The sequence below is a fragment of the Pimephales promelas genome, chromosome 20, assembly GCF_988280905.1.
Source record: "Pimephales promelas chromosome 20, fPimPro1.hap1.1, whole genome shotgun sequence".
Lineage (NCBI taxonomy): Eukaryota > Metazoa > Chordata > Actinopteri > Cypriniformes > Leuciscidae > Pimephales > Pimephales promelas.
In genome coordinates, this window is record NC_142788.1 from 12,557,895 (window position 1) to 12,579,043 (window position 21,149).

Consider the following 21,149-nt stretch of genomic DNA (forward strand, 5'->3'; position numbering starts at 1 on the left):
TGTATTGGATATAAATAAATCAAACAAATATGTGTGGGGGATTCAAAACATTGCAAGCGTGCATACGAGTTCAGATCATCCCGCCCCAAACTCACGCCATTGGTTGAGTGCTAACTTCAAGTTTTCTGATTGGCTTACTGACGCGGTCATATACTTTCTCGTTCTGAGAAAAGTATGATGTCTTTGAGTATTTTTTATAATAACATTTGATAGACTGTATAGCCAGCATTATTTTTTTTATGTCAGCTGATGTTTTGATGGTAGTTTCGTCGTCCGTGAATACCTCGCGCATGGACCCTGTAAGATCTCTCCGCCCCTCCTCGCGAACTCACTCAGCAGCGCATTTTCTTTCTTGCAGAGTTCATTGTGATTGCAGGTCGAAAGGATGACAGCCCGAGTGTATTGCACTGTGTTATTGTGTCTGGCTGGATACTGGAGCTCAACAGAAGCTGCTCCAGGACGAAACTTCACAGGTGAGAAGAAGATCCATGTTCTTTAACTTCATACGCAGCCCGAAGAAATGCATTAAACAAGTGCCTTTCTCATTTTACAATTCTCAAACATACAGAGTATAGACGTCCAGTGAAAGAATAACTTCTGCATCAGTTAATTTTAAATAATTAATATAAAGGTATGCATAAATTGTCATACACTGTACGAAAGTTGTGTGTGTGTGTGTGTGTTTCCATTGTACAAGAAAAACATGCATAGACAATTTTATTTATATTTAACGTTAAAGGTACAATATGTAAGCATTTTGTATCAAAAGATAAAAAAACACTTGCAAAGTATATTTCTTTGAATTGAGTACTTACATTATCCTAAATGTGTCCAAGAATTTGTAAAAATTCTGAGAAATTCACAATTTTAAATAGTGCCTGTCGCTTGTCGCCTGTCAATGACGTATAATCCGCGTTATCCCTGGTTTCCGTTTGAACTGCCATAGTAACCATGGTGTCAGATGTGGACAACTGCGTAATGTTTAGAGGCACGCTGTTGTTGTTTCCTTCAAAGATTATGGATCATGGCAAGGAGAAACCAGAGAAACAAATTATGGGTGTTCCCATACGAAGCCTTACATCTTATTACGAACAGCGGGTGCTGAGGATGGCTCATAAAATAATAGGAGATAGTACACACCCGCTACATTTGGATTTTGAGTGGATGCCCCTGCGACGACGTTTAAGGGCAATTAAATATTCTACAAATCTTTATAAATTTACTTTCATGCCTGAAGCAATACAGCTATGTAATAGACTAGGTGATTTTTAAAATTGTTATTATTATTATTCTTTATTTCTTTCTTTATTTTTTTAATGTATGTGCTAAGGGTTTTATGCGAGGCACCACTGTGTAGCTGAGGACCACCATGACAGAGCAGACTTGACAGAAGATCCCCACAGTGAAGCTGGTGACCACCATGGTGAAGCAGGCGTAACTGTAGAAAAGGGTACCGATAGGGTTGGCTTCTTGGGCAGTGTCAAGACAGACAGAAAATTCAGTAATGGCCTCCATTGCCATAACAGAGCAGGCAGGACATCCAGGGGTAATGTCAATTCCAAAGTAGTCAAAATCTTTAATCGTGGCCTCCTCGACCATGACTCTGGAAATTAGAACTGGCATGGTGGCCATGAGAGTTGGAGACTCTGGGTGGCAGCCATGACGGGTGGAGACTCTGGGTGGCAGGCATGATGGTTGGAGACTCTGGCGTGGCGGCAATGACGGTTGGAGACTCTGGCGTGGCGGCAATGATGGTTTGAGACTCTGACATGGCGGCAGTGGCGGTTGGAGACTCTGGCGTGGCGGCAATGATGGTTGGAGTCTCTTGGTGGCAGCCATCACGGTTGGACACTCTGGCATGGTGGTGGCAATGACGGTTGGAGACTCTGGGTGGCTGCCATGATGGTTGGAGACTCTGGCGTGGCAGCAATGACGGTTGGAGACTCTGGGTGGCAGCCATGATGGTTGGAGACTCTGGCGTGGAGGCAATGACGGTTGGAGACTCTGGGTGGCAGCAATGACGGTTGGAGACTCTGGGTGGCAGCCTTGATGGTTGGAGATTCTGGCGTGGTGGCAATGACGGTTGGAGACTCTGGGTGGCAGCCATGATGGTTGGAGACTCTGGCGTGGCGGCAATGACAGTTGGAGACTCTGGGTGGCGGCAATGACAGTTGGAGACTCTGGGTGGCGGCAATGATGGTTGGAGACTCTGGGTGGCTGCCATGATGGTTGGAGACTCTGGGTGGCTGCCATGATGGTTGGAGACTCTGGCGTGGAGGCAATGACGGTTGGAGACTCTGGGTGGCAGCAATGACGGTTGGAGACTCTGGGTGGCAGCCTTGATGGTTGGAGATTCTGGCGTGGTGGCAATGACGGTTGGAGACTCTGGGTGGCAGCCATGATGGTTGGAGACTCTGGCGTGGCGGCAATGACAGTTGGAGACTCTGGGTGGCAGCAATGACGGTTGGAGACTCTGGGTGGCAGCCTTGATGGTTGGAGACTCTGGCGTGGAGGCAATGACGGTTGGAGACTCTGGGTGGCAGCAATGACGGTTGGAGACTCTGGGTGGCAGCCTTGATGGTTGGAGATTCTGGCGTGGTGGCAATGACGGTTGGAGACTCTGGGTGGCAGCCATGATGGTTGGAGACTCTGGCGTGGCGGCAATGACAGTTGGAGACTCTGGGTGGCAGCAATGACGGTTGGAGACTCTGGGTGGCAGCCTTGATGGTTGGAGACTCTGGCGTGGAGGCAATGACGGTTGGAGACTCTGGGTGGCAGCAATGACGGTTGGAGACTCTGGGTGGCAGCCTTGATGGTTGGAGATTCTGGCGTGGTGGCAATGACGGTTGGAGACTCTGGGTGGCAGCCATGATGGTTGGAGACTCTGGCGTGGCGGCAATGACAGTTGGAGACTCTGGGTGGCGGCAATGACGGTTGGAGACTCTGGGTGGCAGCAATGACGGTTGGAGACTCTGGGTGGCAGCCTTGATGGTTGGAGATTCTGGCGTGGTGGCAATGACGGTTGGAGACTCTGGGTGGCAGCCATGATGGTTGGAGACTCTGGCGTGGCGGCAATGACAGTTGGAGACTCTGGGTGGCAGCAATGACGGTTGGAGACTCTGGGTGGCAGCCTTGATGGTTGGAGACTCTGGCGTGGAGGCAATGACGGTTGGAGACTCTGGGTGGCAGCCATGACGGTTGGAGACTCTGGCGTGGAGGCAATGACGGTTGGAGACTCTGGCGTGGAGGCAATGACGGTTGGAGACTCTGGGTGGCAGCAATGACGGTTGGAGACTCTGGGTGGCAGCCTTGATGGTTGGAGATTCTGGCGTGGTGGCAATGACGGTTGGAGACTCTGGGTGGCAGCCATGATGGTTGGAGACTCTGGCGTGGAGGCAATGACGGTTGGAGACTCTGGGTGGCAGCAATGACGGTTGGAGACTCTGGGTGGCAGCCTTGATGGTTGGAGATTCTGGCGTGGTGGCAATGACGGTTGGAGACTCTGGGTGGCAGCCATGATGGTTGGAGACTCTGGCGTGGCGGCAATGACAGTTGGAGACTCTGGGTGGCGGCAATGACAGTTGGAGACTCTGGGTGGCGGCAATGATGGTTGGAGACTCTGGGTGGCTGCCATGATGGTTGGAGACTCTGGCGTGGCGGCAATGACGGTTGGAGACTCTGGGTGGCTGCCATGATGGTTGGAGACTCTGGCGTGGAGGCAATGACGGTTGGAGACTCTGGGTGGCAGCAATGACGGTTGGAGACTCTGGGTGGCAGCCTTGATGGTTGGAGATTCTGGCGTGGTGGCAATGACGGTTGGAGACTCTGGGTGGCAGCCATGATGGTTGGAGACTCTGGCGTGGCGGCAATGACAGTTGGAGACTCTGGGTGGCAGCAATGACGGTTGGAGACTCTGGGTGGCAGCCTTGATGGTTGGAGACTCTGGCGTGGAGGCAATGACGGTTGGAGACTCTGGGTGGCAGCCATGATTGTTGGAGACTCTGGCGTGGAGGCAATGACGGTTGGAGACTCTGGGTGGCAGCAATGACGGTTGGAGACTCTGGGTGGCAGCCTTGATGGTTGGAGATTCTGGCGTGGTGGCAATGACGGTTGGAGACTCTGGGTGGCAGCCATGATGGTTGGAGACTCTGGCGTGGCGGCAATGACAGTTGGAGACTCTGGGTGGCGGCAATGACAGTTGGAGACTCTGGGTGGCGGCAATGATGGTTGGAGACTCTGGGTGGCTGCCATGATGGTTGGAGACTCTGGCGTGGCGGCAATGACGGTTGGAGACTCTGGGTGGCAGCCATGACGGTTGGAGACTCTTGCATGGCGAGTACAGAGTGAACGTCTTGTGCCCCCTCCATGACACCCAAAGCAAATACGGATCCACTCACCTGCAATGCCAGGATGACATAAAATCCTACAGTCCAACTAGGGTCCCACAGTGGCATGATCGAGCTGAGCGGCTCAGATACTCCCCCTATGGTTAGAATGAAATAAGGGTGTTGGGATTACAATTATTTTTACTGATACAAGTGGTTACAACTTTTGTTACACACTTTGTAATATGACATTAATTGACACAGTTTAGTGTGAATAAGCTTGAAACTCAATTGCAAAACCACTGACTTAAAGATGCTGAAACAAACTATTTTAAACTAATGATGATCTTTCTTTAGTGGTCGATCACTGTCCGGGGAAGCTGATGGTCGTGCCGTCCAGTCGAGGATGTGTTTCTGATAGAGACTGCTCTGGAGGACACAAATGCTGTGTATTTGACTGTGGGGCTGTGTGTGTGCCGCCTGCTTTCAGTGAGTTTCAATGAGTAATGGATAATAATACCTGATGAATTCTTTCAAAAGAAATTGGTAATAAAGGTAAAAAATAATTTCAAGAAAACAGCAATTAACACATTGATTAAACATGGAATTTTAAAGTAGAAAGACTGAAATGTAAAACGTATTCCAATAATATGGTAAACTTAAAAGAATATTTAAAATGTAAAAATAATTGCTTTTTAAAAATAAAAAAGCATTTAGTGACATGGTTTCTCTGTCATGCATCTGTATAACAGCAAAGCCAGGAGTGTGTCCACGCAGAAAATTCGGAGCAGGAGTGTGTGCTGAGTACTGTGTCAATGACAGTGACTGTCCCAACAATGAGAAATGCTGCAGCAATGGATGTGGACATGCATGTACTGCTCCATATACAGGTATTATATTATTTTATATTATATTATATAATTTTACAATGAGGTTCCAATAAATTTTTTACAGGATCTATTAATCTTTACGAACTTTAATCAAAATACAGGTGTTAGTTCATGTCAGCTCAGATCTATTAAATAATATCAACATATACAACTTTTTAATTAACATTAATAAATGGTTTAGAGGTATTTTTCATTGTCAGTTCATTTTAGCTATTATAGTTAAAGGGTTAGTTCACCCAAAAATGAAAATTAAGTCATTAATTACTCACCCCCATGCTGTACCAACCCCGTAAGACCTTCGTTCGTCTTCGGAACACAAATGAAGATATTTTTGATTAAATTTGAGAGCTGTATAACTACCACATTGGCTCCTAAGGGACTGCCTCTTGACGGCCCAAAAAGTCAATGAAGAAAATGTTTAAATATCCCAAGTGACTACCGTGGCTCAACTATATGTTTATCAAGCGACGCGAATACTTTTTGTGCGAAAAAACAAACAAAAATAACGAGTTTATTCGACTATTTTTTTCTTCCTTGTAGGCCAGAACGAGACTTCCTTATAGATTTCCACGACGCATGCGCGAGAATTGCGATCTGAAGTGGTGTAAGCTGGTGTACGCAGATCGCAAATCTCGCGCATGCGTCGTGGAAATCTATAAGGAAGTCTCGTGAATACTCGCTATTTATGTTTTTTCGCACAAAAAGTATTCGCGTCGCTTGATAAACATATAGTTGAGCCACGGTAGTCACTTGGGATATTTAAACATTTTCTTCATTGACTTTCTGGGCCGTCAAGAGGCAGTCCCTTAGGAGCCAATGTGGTAGTTATACAGCTCTCAAATTTAATCAAAAATATCTTCATTTGTGTTCCGAAGACGAACGAAGGTCTTACGGGGTTGGAACAGCATGGGGGTGAGTAATTAATGACTTAATTTTCATTTTTGGGTGAACTAACCCTTTAAATGATGTTAACAAATGGATTGTATATTATTCTATTCTATTCATGTTTGGGTCAGCTTTCTCATTGCCTTTTAGTTTGTCTTATTTAATAATAAGTATGATTAAGAATTAACTTTTAACTAAGTATTAACTATTCCAAAAGTACATGAATTTGGCCGTTTTATAAAAGATGAATAATAATACTTAGAATGTTATTCATTGAGTAAGTAAAACTAAGAAAACTAAGTGTTTTGTTTGGAAGCTTGTTTCCCCCACTGAAAAAAATATATAAAAATTGCGATCTCACAATTCAGACTTTTTTCGCATGCAATTACAAGTTTAAACCTCGTAACTGTGATTTTTTTTTTCAGAATTGTGTAATCTTAAGTTGCGATTACAAGTTATAAAGTCAGAATTACATGATATAAACTCACAATTGTGAATTATAAAGTCTTTCTTTCCTCAGAATTGGACTTTATATCTTTCTTTCTCGCAATTCTGGACTTTTTCCTCACAATTGTTATTATCTTTTACAATTTTTATTCCGTGGCAAAAACAAGCTTCTATTTTTTGTGTTGTACATCAGAGGCTTGATAGCACTACATGGCCTGACTAAAGCTCAATATCTCCATCCACGCAGTGAAGCCTGGTCGATGTGCCCTACCGAAGGGGACTCCAATGTGTGCCGAATACTGTTACCATGATGGTCAGTGCCCTGCTGAACAAAAATGCTGCCCAACCACCTGTGGTCATGCTTGCGGGGAACCTTGCTGATTTAACCACCAGAAAGTTTCCTGAGATAAATTTTGCATAATAATACATACTTGAGTTAAATCAATTTTACTTAAATCAATTCAGTGCTTTTTTCACAGGGGATGTTTTCCCTCTTTGTAACCACCAAATAAAACATAGTTTTAGTAAACCTTCTTTTAGTGTTGAGTTTTTTGGCCATGAAAAAATCAAAGAAAATTGCTTCATTGAAGAGTTGGTATTTTTTGGTATGCCAGTGTTCATTTGGATGTTCTCTTCTCACATTACAGCTCATTGGCATCAGTGCTTAGGAATGTACTAGTTCCCCTCCCCGAGACCAAAACACGTGCAAAACATTTTGGAATGAAAGAGACCTCTGTTACCATCCGCTCTTGGAGCTTGGCAGCAAAAGTGTCAAAACAATTATCACTGTCAGCAAAACATGACAGTGATGGAAAAGCCTTGAACTAAAAGTACTAAGCTACCAGAAATAAATCGATCAAAGAATGCAGGTTAATGCTGTACTTTTGGGAATTAATTTGTATAAAGAGAAAAGAAGTGGGAAAATGAAAGGAATTTGTACTGAACCAAGGTTTGCTTGCATCAGCTTCCAGGAATGTGAACAGACTTTGAATTCTGTCTGGAAAAAACAAAAAAAACAATGTTTACATCCTGCGTTTAAGAAAGACAAGATTTGAGTCCAGACAAGCCACCTTTATTTATATACTGTAGCACTTTATACATTCACCTAATGGATTATTAGGAACACCATACTAATACTGTGTTTGACCCCCTCTGGCCTTCAGAACTGCCTTGATTTTACGTGGCATTGATTCAACAAGGTGCTGAAAGCATTCTTTGGAAATGTTGGCCCATATTGATAGGATATCATCTTGATGGAGATTTGTAGGATGCACATCCAGGGCACGAAGCTCCCGTTCCACCACATCCCAAAGATGCTCTTTTGGGTTGAGATCTGGTGACTATGGGGGCCATTTTAGTACAGCGAACTCATTGTCATGTTCAAGAAACCAATTTGAAATGATTCAAGCTTTGTAACATGGTGCATTATCCTGCTGGAAAGAGCCATCAGAGGATGGACATGGTCAGAAACAATGCTCAGGTAGGCCGTGGCATTTAAACGATGCCCAATTGGCACTAAGGGGCCCAAAGTGTGCCAAGAAAACATCCCCCACACCATTACACCACCACCACCAGCCTGCACAGTGGTAACAAGGCATGATGGATCCATGTTCTCATTCTGTTTACGCCAGATTCGGACTCTACCATCTGAATGTCTCATTAGAAATCGAGACTCATCAGACCAGGCGACATTTTTACAGTCTTCAACTGTCCAATTTTGGTGATCTCTTGCAAATTGTAGCCTCTTTTTCATATTTGTAGTGGAGATGAGTGGTACCCGGTGGGGTCTTCTGCTGTTGTAGCCCCATCCGCCTCAAGGTTGTGTGTGTTGTGGCTTCACAAATGCTTTGCTGCATACCTCGGTTGTAACGAGTGGATATTTCAATCAGCCCATTCTCCTCTGACCTCTTGCATCAACAAGGCATTTTCGCCCACAGGACTGCCGCAAACTGGATGTTTTTCCGTTTTCACACCATTCTTTGTAAACCCTAGAAATGGTTGTGTGTGAAAATCCCAGTAACTGAGCAGATTGTGAAATACTCAGACCGGCCCGTCTGGCACCAACAACCAAGCCACGCTCAAAATTGCTTAAATCACCTTCCTTTCCCATTCTGACATTCAGTTTTGAGTTCAGGAGATTGTCTTGACCAGGACCACACCCCTAAATGCATTGAAGCAACTGCCATATGATTGGCTGATTAGATAATTGCATTCATGAGAAATTGAACAGGTGTTCCTAATAATCCTTTAGGTGAGTGTATATTTCAAATTGTTTCAAAGCAGCTTTACAGTGATAACAGGAAAATTATGCATTTCGGCTGTTGTTCAACTTAAGTCGGTTCAGTGTGGATTCAGTTCCATTGTAAGGCTTCGAAGCTTAATGAAGCATTGTTTGGAAATGTCCATCACCAAGTCTGGCTTCTCTTTAGCTACTCCAGTTTTTTTTATCTTAGAAATTTTGATTTTGATTTTTTTTTTTGTACTTTTTGACTTTATAGTCATTGATCTTATCAGTGTAGTTTTGATTATCTTTATTGTTGCTTTATCTTGTCTGTCTTATCTTGAGTCGCCTGGCAGCCATACTGGTACAGCTCTAACCCCTGTGTCAAGCCTCTGGTTCTGTGAACCTCTACCTGGTGGCAAGGCTGGTGCTACATCTGAGATCTAAATCAAGTTACATGTTCCTTGTGTTCCTGCCTGGTCTTTCCTTCAGAGCTGCCTCTATAGCACTCGTCATCGCCATCTTACTGACGATCTCAGTGGTCCTCCATCCTGCCTGTCGTCGTGTTGTCTGCCTCGTCTCAAGTCTTCAGTCTTTAAAAAAAAATTAAAAAAAATTCACATGTCTTTTACAGTTTTTCTGAATTGCTAAAACACTAAACCCCATTCTCTGAACCACATTCTCAATAGCCTAAACCAATTTGTCGAATAAATCACTCTTTCTGTAAAACATTTAACAAGCTCAGGTGGTTAAAACACTGTTTGCAAATCTCATCCACCAATTTTTTTTAAAACTCTAAACAAATTCTCACTCACTACAACACATTTCGCTCTGTGATGCACTTATGTTTCAAAATGCTAAACGCAGGTAGGTGAAAGTTAAACACACAACTCCAACAAAGTTGTCACTGTTTACACACAACGACTCAAAATTGTTCACACTTATTTCTAATGATGTGACCAAACCAACTGTTCATAATACAAGTCACTTCAGAGTCCCACAATTTACTAAAAATGTTGAACTGAATGTTGATACCAACAATGGATGGAAACAAAGAGGGAGAGAATGAAGAGTGTGTGTGTAAGAGGTGGTGAACAAGGAGGAAGATGATGAGGAAGAGCAAGGTGAGGAAAAAGTTATCAATGCTGAAAAAAAAACACTGCAAAAAAAATCTTTGCTTATGAGTTTGACAAAACAAAAATAAGTGGCTAATCCATCTGTCTTGGGAGCTTATTTGTTCAACAAAATTTCAGAACAGTCACTTGCCATCGGTCCTTTCAGGGCTAAAAAGAATCTTCAAACTCCAGCAGATGCTGTTTTTGAGTCATGATTCTCTCAGCTGCCTAATATGGACATTTCAGGGATCAGACCTGCTCTTGGCAAACTTGCCTTGCCTTATGCAGTGAACAAGGTTGGCCAACCACTTGGTCTGTGTAGGACTCGGTTCATCCTGGAATGTGCGGGTCAGCAAGTTGTAAAAGTAGCCATGACCACCGTGCAGGTGTGGCAGATGACGTTGTAGGGCATGCTGAAGTCAGGCGTGGGTAGATTTACCAGCAGGGTTTTGTTGTACACTCTCACAAAGTAGCTTGATTCTTCCACTGGAAGTCAGAGGTGAAAAGTTATAAAGAACCAAAACAAATAAGGTATTTACTATTACTGTAACTCCAAGGCCAGTTTATACTTACAAGCTAAATGCTCCACAATGAAACAAGATGCATTAAGAGTCGGGGGTGAAAACTTTTTGAATTTGAAGATCAAGGTAAATTGTACTTAATTTGTCTTACTTACATGTAAGATACTTACATGTTTCCAGGAAAGCAACCCATTAAGGATTTGTTGAAAAAATAGGCTATATATATTTGTCTCATTTTTCTGATAAAATATATTGGGCGTATACACTAAAATGGCCAGAATTTTTTTTCGCGATATTTTCAGCAGAGCAGACCCTTCAATTATTTGTTCTAAGGGTCAAAGTTAACAGAAAAAAAAAAAAAACAAATTAAAAAGTATGACAGACCATGTTAGGTTCAACCCATTTTATTGAGCTTTTGAGACTTTGGCTCCCCGACTATGATCAGCATCAGATGATAGCATTGGAAGCTGAACTCCTTTTATGACATATGTTCTTCCCATGTGGCTCATAGGCAGTGCATAAGGAGCGGGTCTTACTATTTTTCTTCAGTTTTATCATCAACCCTCCCTACTGTCTTCTAATTTTTTTTTAAATATTTTTTCTCCATATTTTTTTTTTTAATCGATTCAAAACTTATTGTAATTTTTTTGCTTCCTTTGGTTTGCTCTTGCCCTGTAATTTTTTTATATCGAAGATTCTATTTCATGATTCAAGTGTTCCCTCTGCTGGCCATTTTGTGTTCTAACTTTTTGTCCTTTTTTCCCACTTTTTAGAAAACTCTTTTATGGTGTTCTATAATGATTTAATTCATTATCACAATGTTTTTTTTATGTTTTCCTTCCCCTTCCCTGTAAATTCAATGTAAATTAATTGCTGTTGGTTTGCTATTATTCCACTCACACAGCATTAGCTACAAACATTACTTTCAACAGCGACACAAAAATGCATACATATACAACAAATACACTGTACACTACCTACAATGCACTGTTTGATATACCACTCACACTCAACAACAACATATAACTTATACAAACAAAAAACCTACACAGCAAAGCCCAGGTCATTCAGTCGTCTCCCGTGGTGCTATTTAGAGAACAGCAGAGACCATTAAAATCTTCCTGTCAAACCACCAGAGGTCACCGCACAGCCAGCACACAGCCCCTGCCAGTTAGCGCTGGTGTCACCACAAGAGGGCGGTATCCACGCGATTTTGCATGTGCCCCATGAAAATTTCGGTAACACTTTACAATACGGGTGCACTAATATCCATTAATTCATGCTTAACTAATGCGCAGATAATCATGAGTTAATGTATAACTCATGAAGAACTAAACCATTAATTAATGATTACAGCGTCAGAAACTAATAAAGGGTAACACTTTACAATAAGGTTCATTTATTAAACATTAGTTAATGTATTAACTAACATGTATTAATACATGAATTGCTATTAATTCAATGTGTCATTGTGTATTAATTCCTTAATAAGATATTTTATTAACTAATAGTGTAAATCAATGTGTTAAATACCCAACCCGATCTCACGACCAAGTCGTACGAATTCGACGAATGATTAAAAAGTGGCTAATTCGTAACAATTCATACGACCTCACTCGTACGAATTAATACGATTTTGCTAAATCGTACATATTTTACGAATTGGCCAATTCGTATGAATTCGTACGAATGACCTACCCCTTACCCCGCCCCTAAACATAACCATCACGTGGGTTTAGACAAATCGTACGAATTAGTACGAGTGAGGTCGTACGAATTAGTACGAATTAGCCACTTTTTAATCATGCGTCGAATTCGTACGAATTGGTCGTGAGATAGTGTTGAAATACCACAATTAGTCAAAGCTATACACTTCAACTTCCAGTTGTCTGCTTTAATTAATCATTAGCTAATGATTTGCAAAGGTATCATTATGTTATGACTTTACTTGTTGGGGCACACCATTATTAACTAGTCGTTTAGTAATTGTAGTAATTTGCACATGAATTTGCACTAACAATTAAGTAGCCTAATTAATCACATATTAATGCATATTATTATTATCTGGAAGTTGCAATATACAAGGCTTTGGCTCATTCTGGTAATTAACATATTAATTAACACTATTAGTTAAAAAATGAGTCATTATGGAATTAATGCACAATTACATATTTAATTAATAACAATTCATGTATGAACTAATACATTAACTTTACAGACTCTTAATTAGTTCATAATGTGGTAATCATTAATGAATAACTTAGATAATCATTAGTTACACATTAATTCAGTATTATCTGTGCATTAGTTAAGCATGAATTAATGCTTATTAGTGCACACGTATTGTAAAGTGTTACCAAAATTTCTTTCCCAGAGCTGAGATTCGTTTTGGAATGTAACTACAGTCACAGTTGGATCAAAAGCTGCAAAGAAAATGCGTCTTTGAACAATTTTCTACCATTGTTGTAAGAGCTCAGGACTCAATGATTGGATACCTGAGGCTGGGAAAGTTAGCCTATATTGCTATAGGTAGGCTTTATCAGTCAAATCTTTTGTATTGGTCATGTGACATCTGCGTTAACCCAAGAACAGAGAGAACAGAATAAACTATAACTATGGGGTTTTACTCACAGCAACCCACTGTGACTCAAGGCCCTTGCCTTGTTTATGAACAATTATAAAAGACAATCTGATTTGGCTTGGCAAAGTTTGTCTTTGTAATGCTTGAAATTAACCATTTTTGTAAATGCATTTCTTTGCATTATTTTCTATAGAGATGCTGGACACTTTCAAGTGGTCCATGATACAATTGGAAAAATTATTGAGAAAGATTATCAAATCTTGTGAACTAATTCGAGATGGTCAAGACGGTGCAGAGATAGTGATGATTTTTAAGGGTAAAAGCACAATTCAACATCGATTTTCTTCACTGTTTATCTTTTGTGGATAATGAGGAATGCAAGGCAGGTTTAGCAGTAACTTCAGACTGAGACGTTCTAGTTCCAGGCTGATTTGGTTGCAATAATGGGAGTAGGCAAATGGCAAATCAGCTAACACCTACACAGTCTTCTGTTTCGTCTTTGTTGGCATGACTTAGGAGCAAGTTGTCAGCACAGAGGTTTTCACACAGGCAAGACTGAAGGAAGAACCCTGGCTGAGCAGGCAGAAGCAGTTCTTCACCGTTCAGGCATGTCTTTTGCAGTGTTGTTGTCGAGACCACCTCACTAGAGTCCGAGTCGAGACCGAGACCAGAGAGAGGCGAGTCCGAGTCAAGACCGAGTCCATAGAGAGTCGAGTCCGAGACCAGAGACGGTCGAGTCCGAGTCGAGACCGAGACCAGAGACAGTCGAGTCCGAGTCGAGACCGAGACCAGTGAGGGTTGATTACCTAATTTACTTTTATTTACTTAGAGAAATCCTTTTTTTTTTTGTACTGAATTTACTTTAAAAAATATGATCAGTTTAGGGTAAAAAGGCCACATAGTAGGTGGTGTTAAAAGTAATTTTATTACAATTTGTCATGCGCAGTTGCGCACTAGAAAATCACCAATCACTGGGCGTGTCAATCAATTTAAAGAAATATTTTATTAACATACATTAATAATCATGAAAAATATTTTGAATTGAACTCGAGTGGACTCGGGAATGAGTCCGAGTCCTAAAAAAAAAATGTTCGAGTACGAGTCAATTCCGAGTCCAAATGGACACGAGTCCATGACAAGACCAAGACCATTAAAATATGGTCTCGAGACCGAGTCCTGGTCTTTTGCATGTTGAATCACCTCACAGCTCTCGGATAAACCCAAAATGCAAAATCTGAGCATTTGGATTTGATCTAAATTATCAGATGGATACACTTCAAACCTGCTTCCTTATCAAGTCACATAGATATACAGTGTGTCGGACAACCCGGTCTCATCCCAAGACGTCATATAACTGACGTTTTGGGACGTCTTTTGACCATACGTCAATATTCGCCTTTTTAGGGCCCCCTTAAACGTCGGTAGATGAGGTTATGGGATCCTAACTCTACCCCATACCTAAACCTAACCCTAAACCTAACCCTAAACCTAACCCGTCACCTAACTGACGTTAAAGGTAAAGCATCAGTTGTATGACGGCCCGGGATCGCCATCTAACGACGTTTAAGGGGGCCCAAAAAAGGCGGATATTGACGTATGGTCAAAATACACCCCCAAGACGTCAGTTATATGACGTCTTGGGATGAGACTGTGTTATGTCGGACAATTAAATGCCTACATGTTTAAATAATATGGGTGAAGGGCTTTTAGAGGAATGTGGATGAAGTTAACAGATGCATGATATCAAAACTTAATATGGCTTTCCATTATTTCTGTGAAGTATCCGTTCATCAGCTAACAAAGAGACTGGGCTGAGACATTTCGAGATTAGAACAGCTTGAACAGTGTCATTGCCAGGCACTCCACATTTTGCTGTGGCAGATGAATTTACAGTAATGTTAGATTATCTTTGGTGTAGTGTATGGTTGACTGAAGCAATACAAAAGGAACAAAGTTGAGTTCAGGATGCATGGAAGCTGCCTCTAGAGGAGGAAAATGGTTTACGGAAAGAAATTGCAGCATTCAAGTTTAGAACCATGATGAAAATGGTTTCTATGTAGTTTTATTAGTCACCCCCTCAGCTGTGAAATTGTTAGGCACAACTAGATGAACACACATTTTAGTCAATGGGAAGAACCTTGTCTTTTAGTGATCATGATGAAGGTTTGGGGACTAAGATGTTTAGGCTACAGCAAATTGCAGTTTAGTTGCCAGCTAAAAGGTCTCTGTGGTCTTTGTTTATCTTTAGAGGTTGTAATGAAGTCAAAATAATTCCAACAAAGTTCTTTTTTTTTTTTCAGAAAGAGCAGACTGTTCTCTTTTTATGTTTTCGCAGATCGATGTCGGTGGCCTTCAAGAAGTTTGCTGAGAGCCCTATCGAGGTCCGAGGACACTCTGTTTAAACAACACTGGCAATCAGAATAACATAACTTCAGTCAGAAAGACGAACTTCAATATCTTCAACTTCAAAATGGTTCTTCTGGAGGAACAGACTACTGATACATTTCATTAACAAGATGTGACGGAGACATTTCATCTCTGTGTGAAAATATGACTTCAACTCCTGCGAGGACCACAGATGATGCAAACTAGGACTGATGCTACATTTCTATAAATTGTAATTATTATGTTCACAACTTGTAATAATGACTTAAATGCTAACTTGGACACAGTCACCTCTGACAACATTGTAATGTAGACATGCATTTTCTTTAAAGCGATATGCATTATGAAAAGCACTATACAAATAATTGAACGAGCAGAGATATTCTGGGATTTAAGGTCACAATTAGAGACATTGACATTTTTGTCAAATGACAGAGCAATAAGCAATGGGCTTTACATCCTTTTACGATGATTCCAACCCGGTCTCATCCCAAGACGTCATATAACTGACGTTTTGGGACGTCTTTTGACCATACGTCAATATTCGCCTTTTTAGGGCCCCCTTAAACATCGGTAGATGAGGTTATGGGATCCTAACTCTACCCCAGACCTAAACCTAACCCTAAACCTAACCCGTCACCTACCTGACGTTAAAGGTAAAGCGTCAGTTGTATGACGGCCCGGGATCGCCATCTACCGACGTTTAAGGGGGCCCTAAAAAGGCGGATATTGACGTATGGTCAAAAGACGTCCCAAGACATCAGTTATATGACTTTTTGGGATGAGAATGTGTTGATGATTCATGGATGCACCACCCTGAAGATCAACTAATTTGGACCCTAACTATGTGCACTCAACATTTTTTTATTTTTTTTTATTTTGTGCTTTCAATCCACATACTTACAGAGGTGAGTTCAAATCACAAATAGCTGCAATCCTGTACCCTGAATAAGGCCCTATTTACATTTATTCATTTAGCTGATACTTTTATCCAAAGCGACTTATATATCTAAGAGGTTGCACGCCTCTGGAGCAACTAGGGGGCCATTTACACCTGGCCACTTAATGCGTTTTCTGTGATCGGATAACTATCCGATTGTGAAAAGACCAGGTGTAAATGCCCCCGAAACGCATTTGAGACGGATTTGAATCCGATCGCTTAAGCCACATCAGAAAGTGGTCTTGGTTCCAGACGAAACTGGACAAGTGTAAATGAATCTGGTTGTTGAAACCACATATGTCAATTTTACTACTCCCAAAAATGCTAAAAAATAAACGTGTGAGAGCGTGTTATAGGCTACATGTCATGTTATTTTAGTCAGATATGACGACGCTACTGCGTCACGCATCACAGCTGAGCGCCAAGCCAACGCGCCACAATCTATCTCAAATCAAAGTGAAAGTAAGACGCAGACGCTTAACACTACCATCTTCAAGTAAAGAAAGGAAATGATCTTACCAGGATTTACATTACATTAAATCTGCATATTGCGCAAGAATTGAAGATCGGATTTATAGCCGTTTTGCAAATACACATTTATGTGGCCAGGTGTAAATGGAATCATTTTGAGAAATCCGATAGCTATCCGATCTGAGAAAACGCGTGAAGTGGCCAGGTGTAAACAGCCCCTAGGGTTTAAGTGTCTTAATCAGGGACACATTGGTGTCTCACAGTGGATTTGATCCCGGGTCTCTCAAACCAAAGGCATATCGACTGCACAATCACCATCCCATATGAATAATGTTGGATAACTATATCACACCAAATAGTGAAACCAGCCAACGTGATGCTTTTCTTTACGGTGTTAGTTCGTTACTGACTGATAACTGTGAGTCCATGGATGCAACTTCACAGTGGTGTTATTTCACCATTGTTTTAGCTCATAAGCCAGAATGTATCCAAATGCTTCACTCATTCATCCTTCTGAACACACACCAACTCCTGTCCTGTGTCTTCTGTCCACCATCCACTTCTCATCTCCACCTGCAACAGATTCATCATTCACATGCCAGTATCGCCATCACATTCGACAGACCATCACACACACCTGCTAACTTCCTGTGTGTCATTCAATAAACCACATTCAGATTTGACCTTTGTCTGCATTCTTCTGTTCCATGACAATCTCATTTTTTTTTTTTTTTGTGCTTTGGCAGATACAGGCTTTAACAGTTTGTGGCCTGAGAGCCTATCGTGATCTGCAGCTACTCAGAACTAAGAATGTGTAATAAGTGGCAATAAGCATCAAGATATCACAGTTTTTTGCTAAGGAGATGTTTGTTTAGTCTCTTCTTGAAGGCCTGCATATTCTTTGAGGTGATTTCACCTACTACGGTAGAGGGGAGGCAGTTCCAAGTTGTTACAGCTGAATGAAGAAAGCTCCTTCCCAAGCATTTTGTGTTAGACTTGGGTAATTTTAGTGCGTGACTTGCTCGTGCTCTTCGAGTGGTTCGGCAGACGAGATCTGGTGGGGGTAGCAGAGCTTTGAGATCCTCTGGACAGTTTTTAGTGTGCATTTTGAAAAGCACAGTTGTTGCTGCAACAGTTCTCCGATGGTTGAGCTGACTGATTGCATATTTCCTTAGGGCAGTGTCCTCATCCACCCCAATGATTTTCAGTGCCTTTTTCTGGATGTTGTCAATCTGCCTGAGGGTGGTCTGTGATGCGTTCATCCAGGCAAGGCAAGAGTACTCCAAGGTACTCCTGACTTGTGCCTTGTAGACATTGGCCCTACCTTTGACATCAAGCTTGTTGGCCAGCCTGCGCAGAGCTCCAAGACACTGTCCAGCACGCTTACAGATGTTTGACAGGTGATTATTCCATATCAACTTATTATCGAAACATAGTCCCAGAATATTCAACTGCTCAAAGAGGTCTATTCTGGTTGTCCCAAAGAACAGGTCCGGACGGGATGGAGGCCTCTTTCTCGACAGAACCATAGCCTTGCATTTGCTGGGTTCGAACGTGACCTTCCAAGTATCTGCCCACCTGCGAATATTCTCCAGATCTTCATTTAAGGATGCTGCCACATTGGGACCATTAAGTGCTGTTACTGGGGCATAAATGGTGGAATCATCCGCATACAGAAAAATGCTGTTATTGCACTGTTCTACAACATCGTCAATGAAGATGGAGAATAATAGCGAGCCGAGAATCGATCCCTGGGGCACCGAGGCGTTACATAACTTATTCTCATTTACATTAAATTTCATGGCCTTTGACTGCATACAACAAGTCTCTCTATAGTAGCAAAAAGAGTGCTTATTGTTTGGGTTTCTGTTTATAACTCCTTCAACTTCAAAGAACTTTATCTGTTAGGAACTTCATTCGTGTTGAGCATCAACAATGCGTGTACAGTTGCACAAACATAGCACAATATACCACACTCACACAAGTAATAAATAGTAAAAGAAAAAAATAATAATAATAAATAGATAGATAAAGCTTGCAAAGCACAATAAATACATGGTAAAAAAGCAGTAGGTTACGTTAAAAAAGAGACAAATAAGAAGAGATAAGAGATTCACGGATCCGCACAAACGGACATACATCTTAGAGAATAAGTTTATCAACTGCTTATATTTCTGATAGAAGTAGGCACAAAACTTGTCATGGCTCTCTTAGTCCTGAATAAGAGTGATCTGTATCTCTGACCTGAGGGTAAAACCCTATGACTGTGCAATGTGTGAGTGGTGTCAGAAGCTTGTGTTCCAGCATGAATGCTGTCTTTGTAGATGTTATAATGGACTACAAGTCTTGTCTTTCGCCACAAGCTCTGCATTTCTGCATTGTCTTTTCATATTTTGCACAGCTGTTGAGTTTCTCCAAGGTGCTTTTGTCTGCCACTTTGACTTTCACAGGAGCAATATCATCAATTACACTCTGTACTTTTGAGTTAAAGAACTCAAGGAGAGAATCAACAGAGTCAGATATGCTTGGTTTTGAAGATATAGACTTCATAAATAGCACACTAGTGTTCTCATTTAAGCATCTCTTCTGGACAGACACAGATCTAGCTTCAATGGCAGGAGACCAATTTATCAAAGATAATACAGAAATCATCAGACAGTGTTACTGTAATAACAATCGATGAGATGTTTGAACCCGTATTGATTAGTGAATCTAGAGTGTGTCCACGATTGTGTGTGGGTCCATGTACATGCTGAGTCAGATCAAAAGTTTTTAAAACAGTTTTGATTTCTTTTGCCATATTGCTTTCTGCATTATACACTCTTAGAAAAAAGGGTTCTGTAGCATAGGGTTCTTTACTCAACTCCAAAGGATATTTGATGCTAAAAAAAGGTTCTATAATGAGAAGAAAGAACCTTTTTGGCACAAATGTTCTTTAAAGGCTATTATTCGTTCATATATTACATTATCCTGCAACATTTTGTGGTATGTGATTAAATTATTGTTTATTAAACTGTTGTAGTAACTTAATATCACCGTTTTAATCATGCTGATTTTGGAGGATAAAAACTGAAATGGCACTCTTCTTGTGATATTGATTAATTACATTTTTTAACCAACATATCTTGAATTTTGTGATCATTCACATGCATTGCATTTTAGGGGTTCCAAATAGAACCTTTTAAGGTTCTATATAGAACCTTTCCTTCTAAGAGTGTATAAATGTGAATGTTAAAATCTCCAGCAATGGTAAAACAGTCAAACTCTGAGGAAATTGTTGATAGCAATTTGGAGGCCTGTATATATATATATATATATATATATATATATATATATATATATATATACTTTTTTTATCCTTTATTTAACCAGGTGAAAACTCATTGAGATTAAAAATCTGGCCAAGATGCAGTATAAAAAAACCCAAAAAACATAAAGGACAAATTTCAACATATATATAAATATAAAAAATATATACAAATAATATATATATATATACACTTTTTTTTATCCTTTATTTAACCAGTTTGAAAACTCATTAAGATAAAAAATCTGGCCAAGATGCAGTATAAAAAAAAAAAAAACATAAAGGACAAATTTCAACATATATATAAATATATATATATATATATATATATATATATATATATATAAATTAAATATATACATATATCACAAAGACCCTGTGCTGAAAAAAAACAATTAACCAAATTTTATGAACAATTACACTGACCAATGTCCACCTGCTCCATATTCTTCAGAGTTGAAACAAACTGTCTATAAGAAATAAAAGTAGTCATTTTGACGATTTCTGAAGAAGGATCCAGGCAGAAGGTGCTGCAAACATAAAGGCTTTTTTTTTCCTAATTCTGTTGTGACAATCTATAATGATAAGTAAAATTCATGGAGCACCTTAAAACACAATACCAGATATTGGAAAGACGGGTTATTCCCTAATGATATTTGCTTCCATCGATATACAGTACATCTTTTAAAAGAGCAGCTAAGCCCCTGTCTCTGCGGACACGGAAGTAAAGTTTGGAGGGGATGTTTCACTGAGGACTGTTGCACTTAAGCTGTCTTCTAGACAAGTTTCATTTAGAGACATGAAATCCAGGTTGTATGTGGTTAAGTCATTGACTAGAAGTGATTTATTAACTTCAAAGTGCTAACTTAACAGTTTTATTTGTTTGACCCCATTGCAATCTTAGTTTGGCTTGTAATAGGCACCAGATGGGTTTGCTGTACGGCTGTTGAAGGCCTGAGACTTACTATCATGTAATTCAACAGCAATAGAGAAAGATTTAATTTAAGGTTTAAGGATCTAAGGGTTTTCAATAACAACCTGTTTTATTTTAAGATACATAT

At 40.7% G+C, this 21,149-nt stretch overlaps 2 protein-coding genes across 4 annotated transcripts in view; one reads left to right on the forward strand and one right to left on the reverse strand.

Moving 5' to 3' along the window:
• Nucleotides 1-252: 252 nt before the first annotated feature.
• On the forward strand, nt 253-7,081 carry LOC120469493 (uncharacterized). The gene is made up of 4 exons (XM_039658523.2): nt 253-473; nt 4,683-4,814; nt 5,078-5,215; nt 6,795-7,081. The coding sequence occupies exons 1-4, from the start codon at nt 386-388 to the stop codon at nt 6,926-6,928; spliced, it is 492 nt and encodes a 163-aa protein (XP_039514457.1). The 5' UTR covers nt 253-385; the 3' UTR covers nt 6,929-7,081.
• The window catches only part of LOC120469501 (uncharacterized), an 81,611-nt gene continuing 62,209 nt past the window's right edge, over nt 1,748-21,149 (reverse strand). For all 3 annotated transcript variants that reach the window (XM_089124392.1, XM_089124391.1, XM_089124390.1), the window contains one exon: nt 1,748-4,483. In XM_089124392.1, coding sequence (XP_088980518.1) covers nt 1,839-4,454 — 2,616 coding nt within the window. In that variant the 5' untranslated portion in view covers nt 4,455-4,483 and the 3' untranslated portion in view covers nt 1,748-1,838. The remainder of the gene's footprint in view (nt 4,484-21,149) is intronic.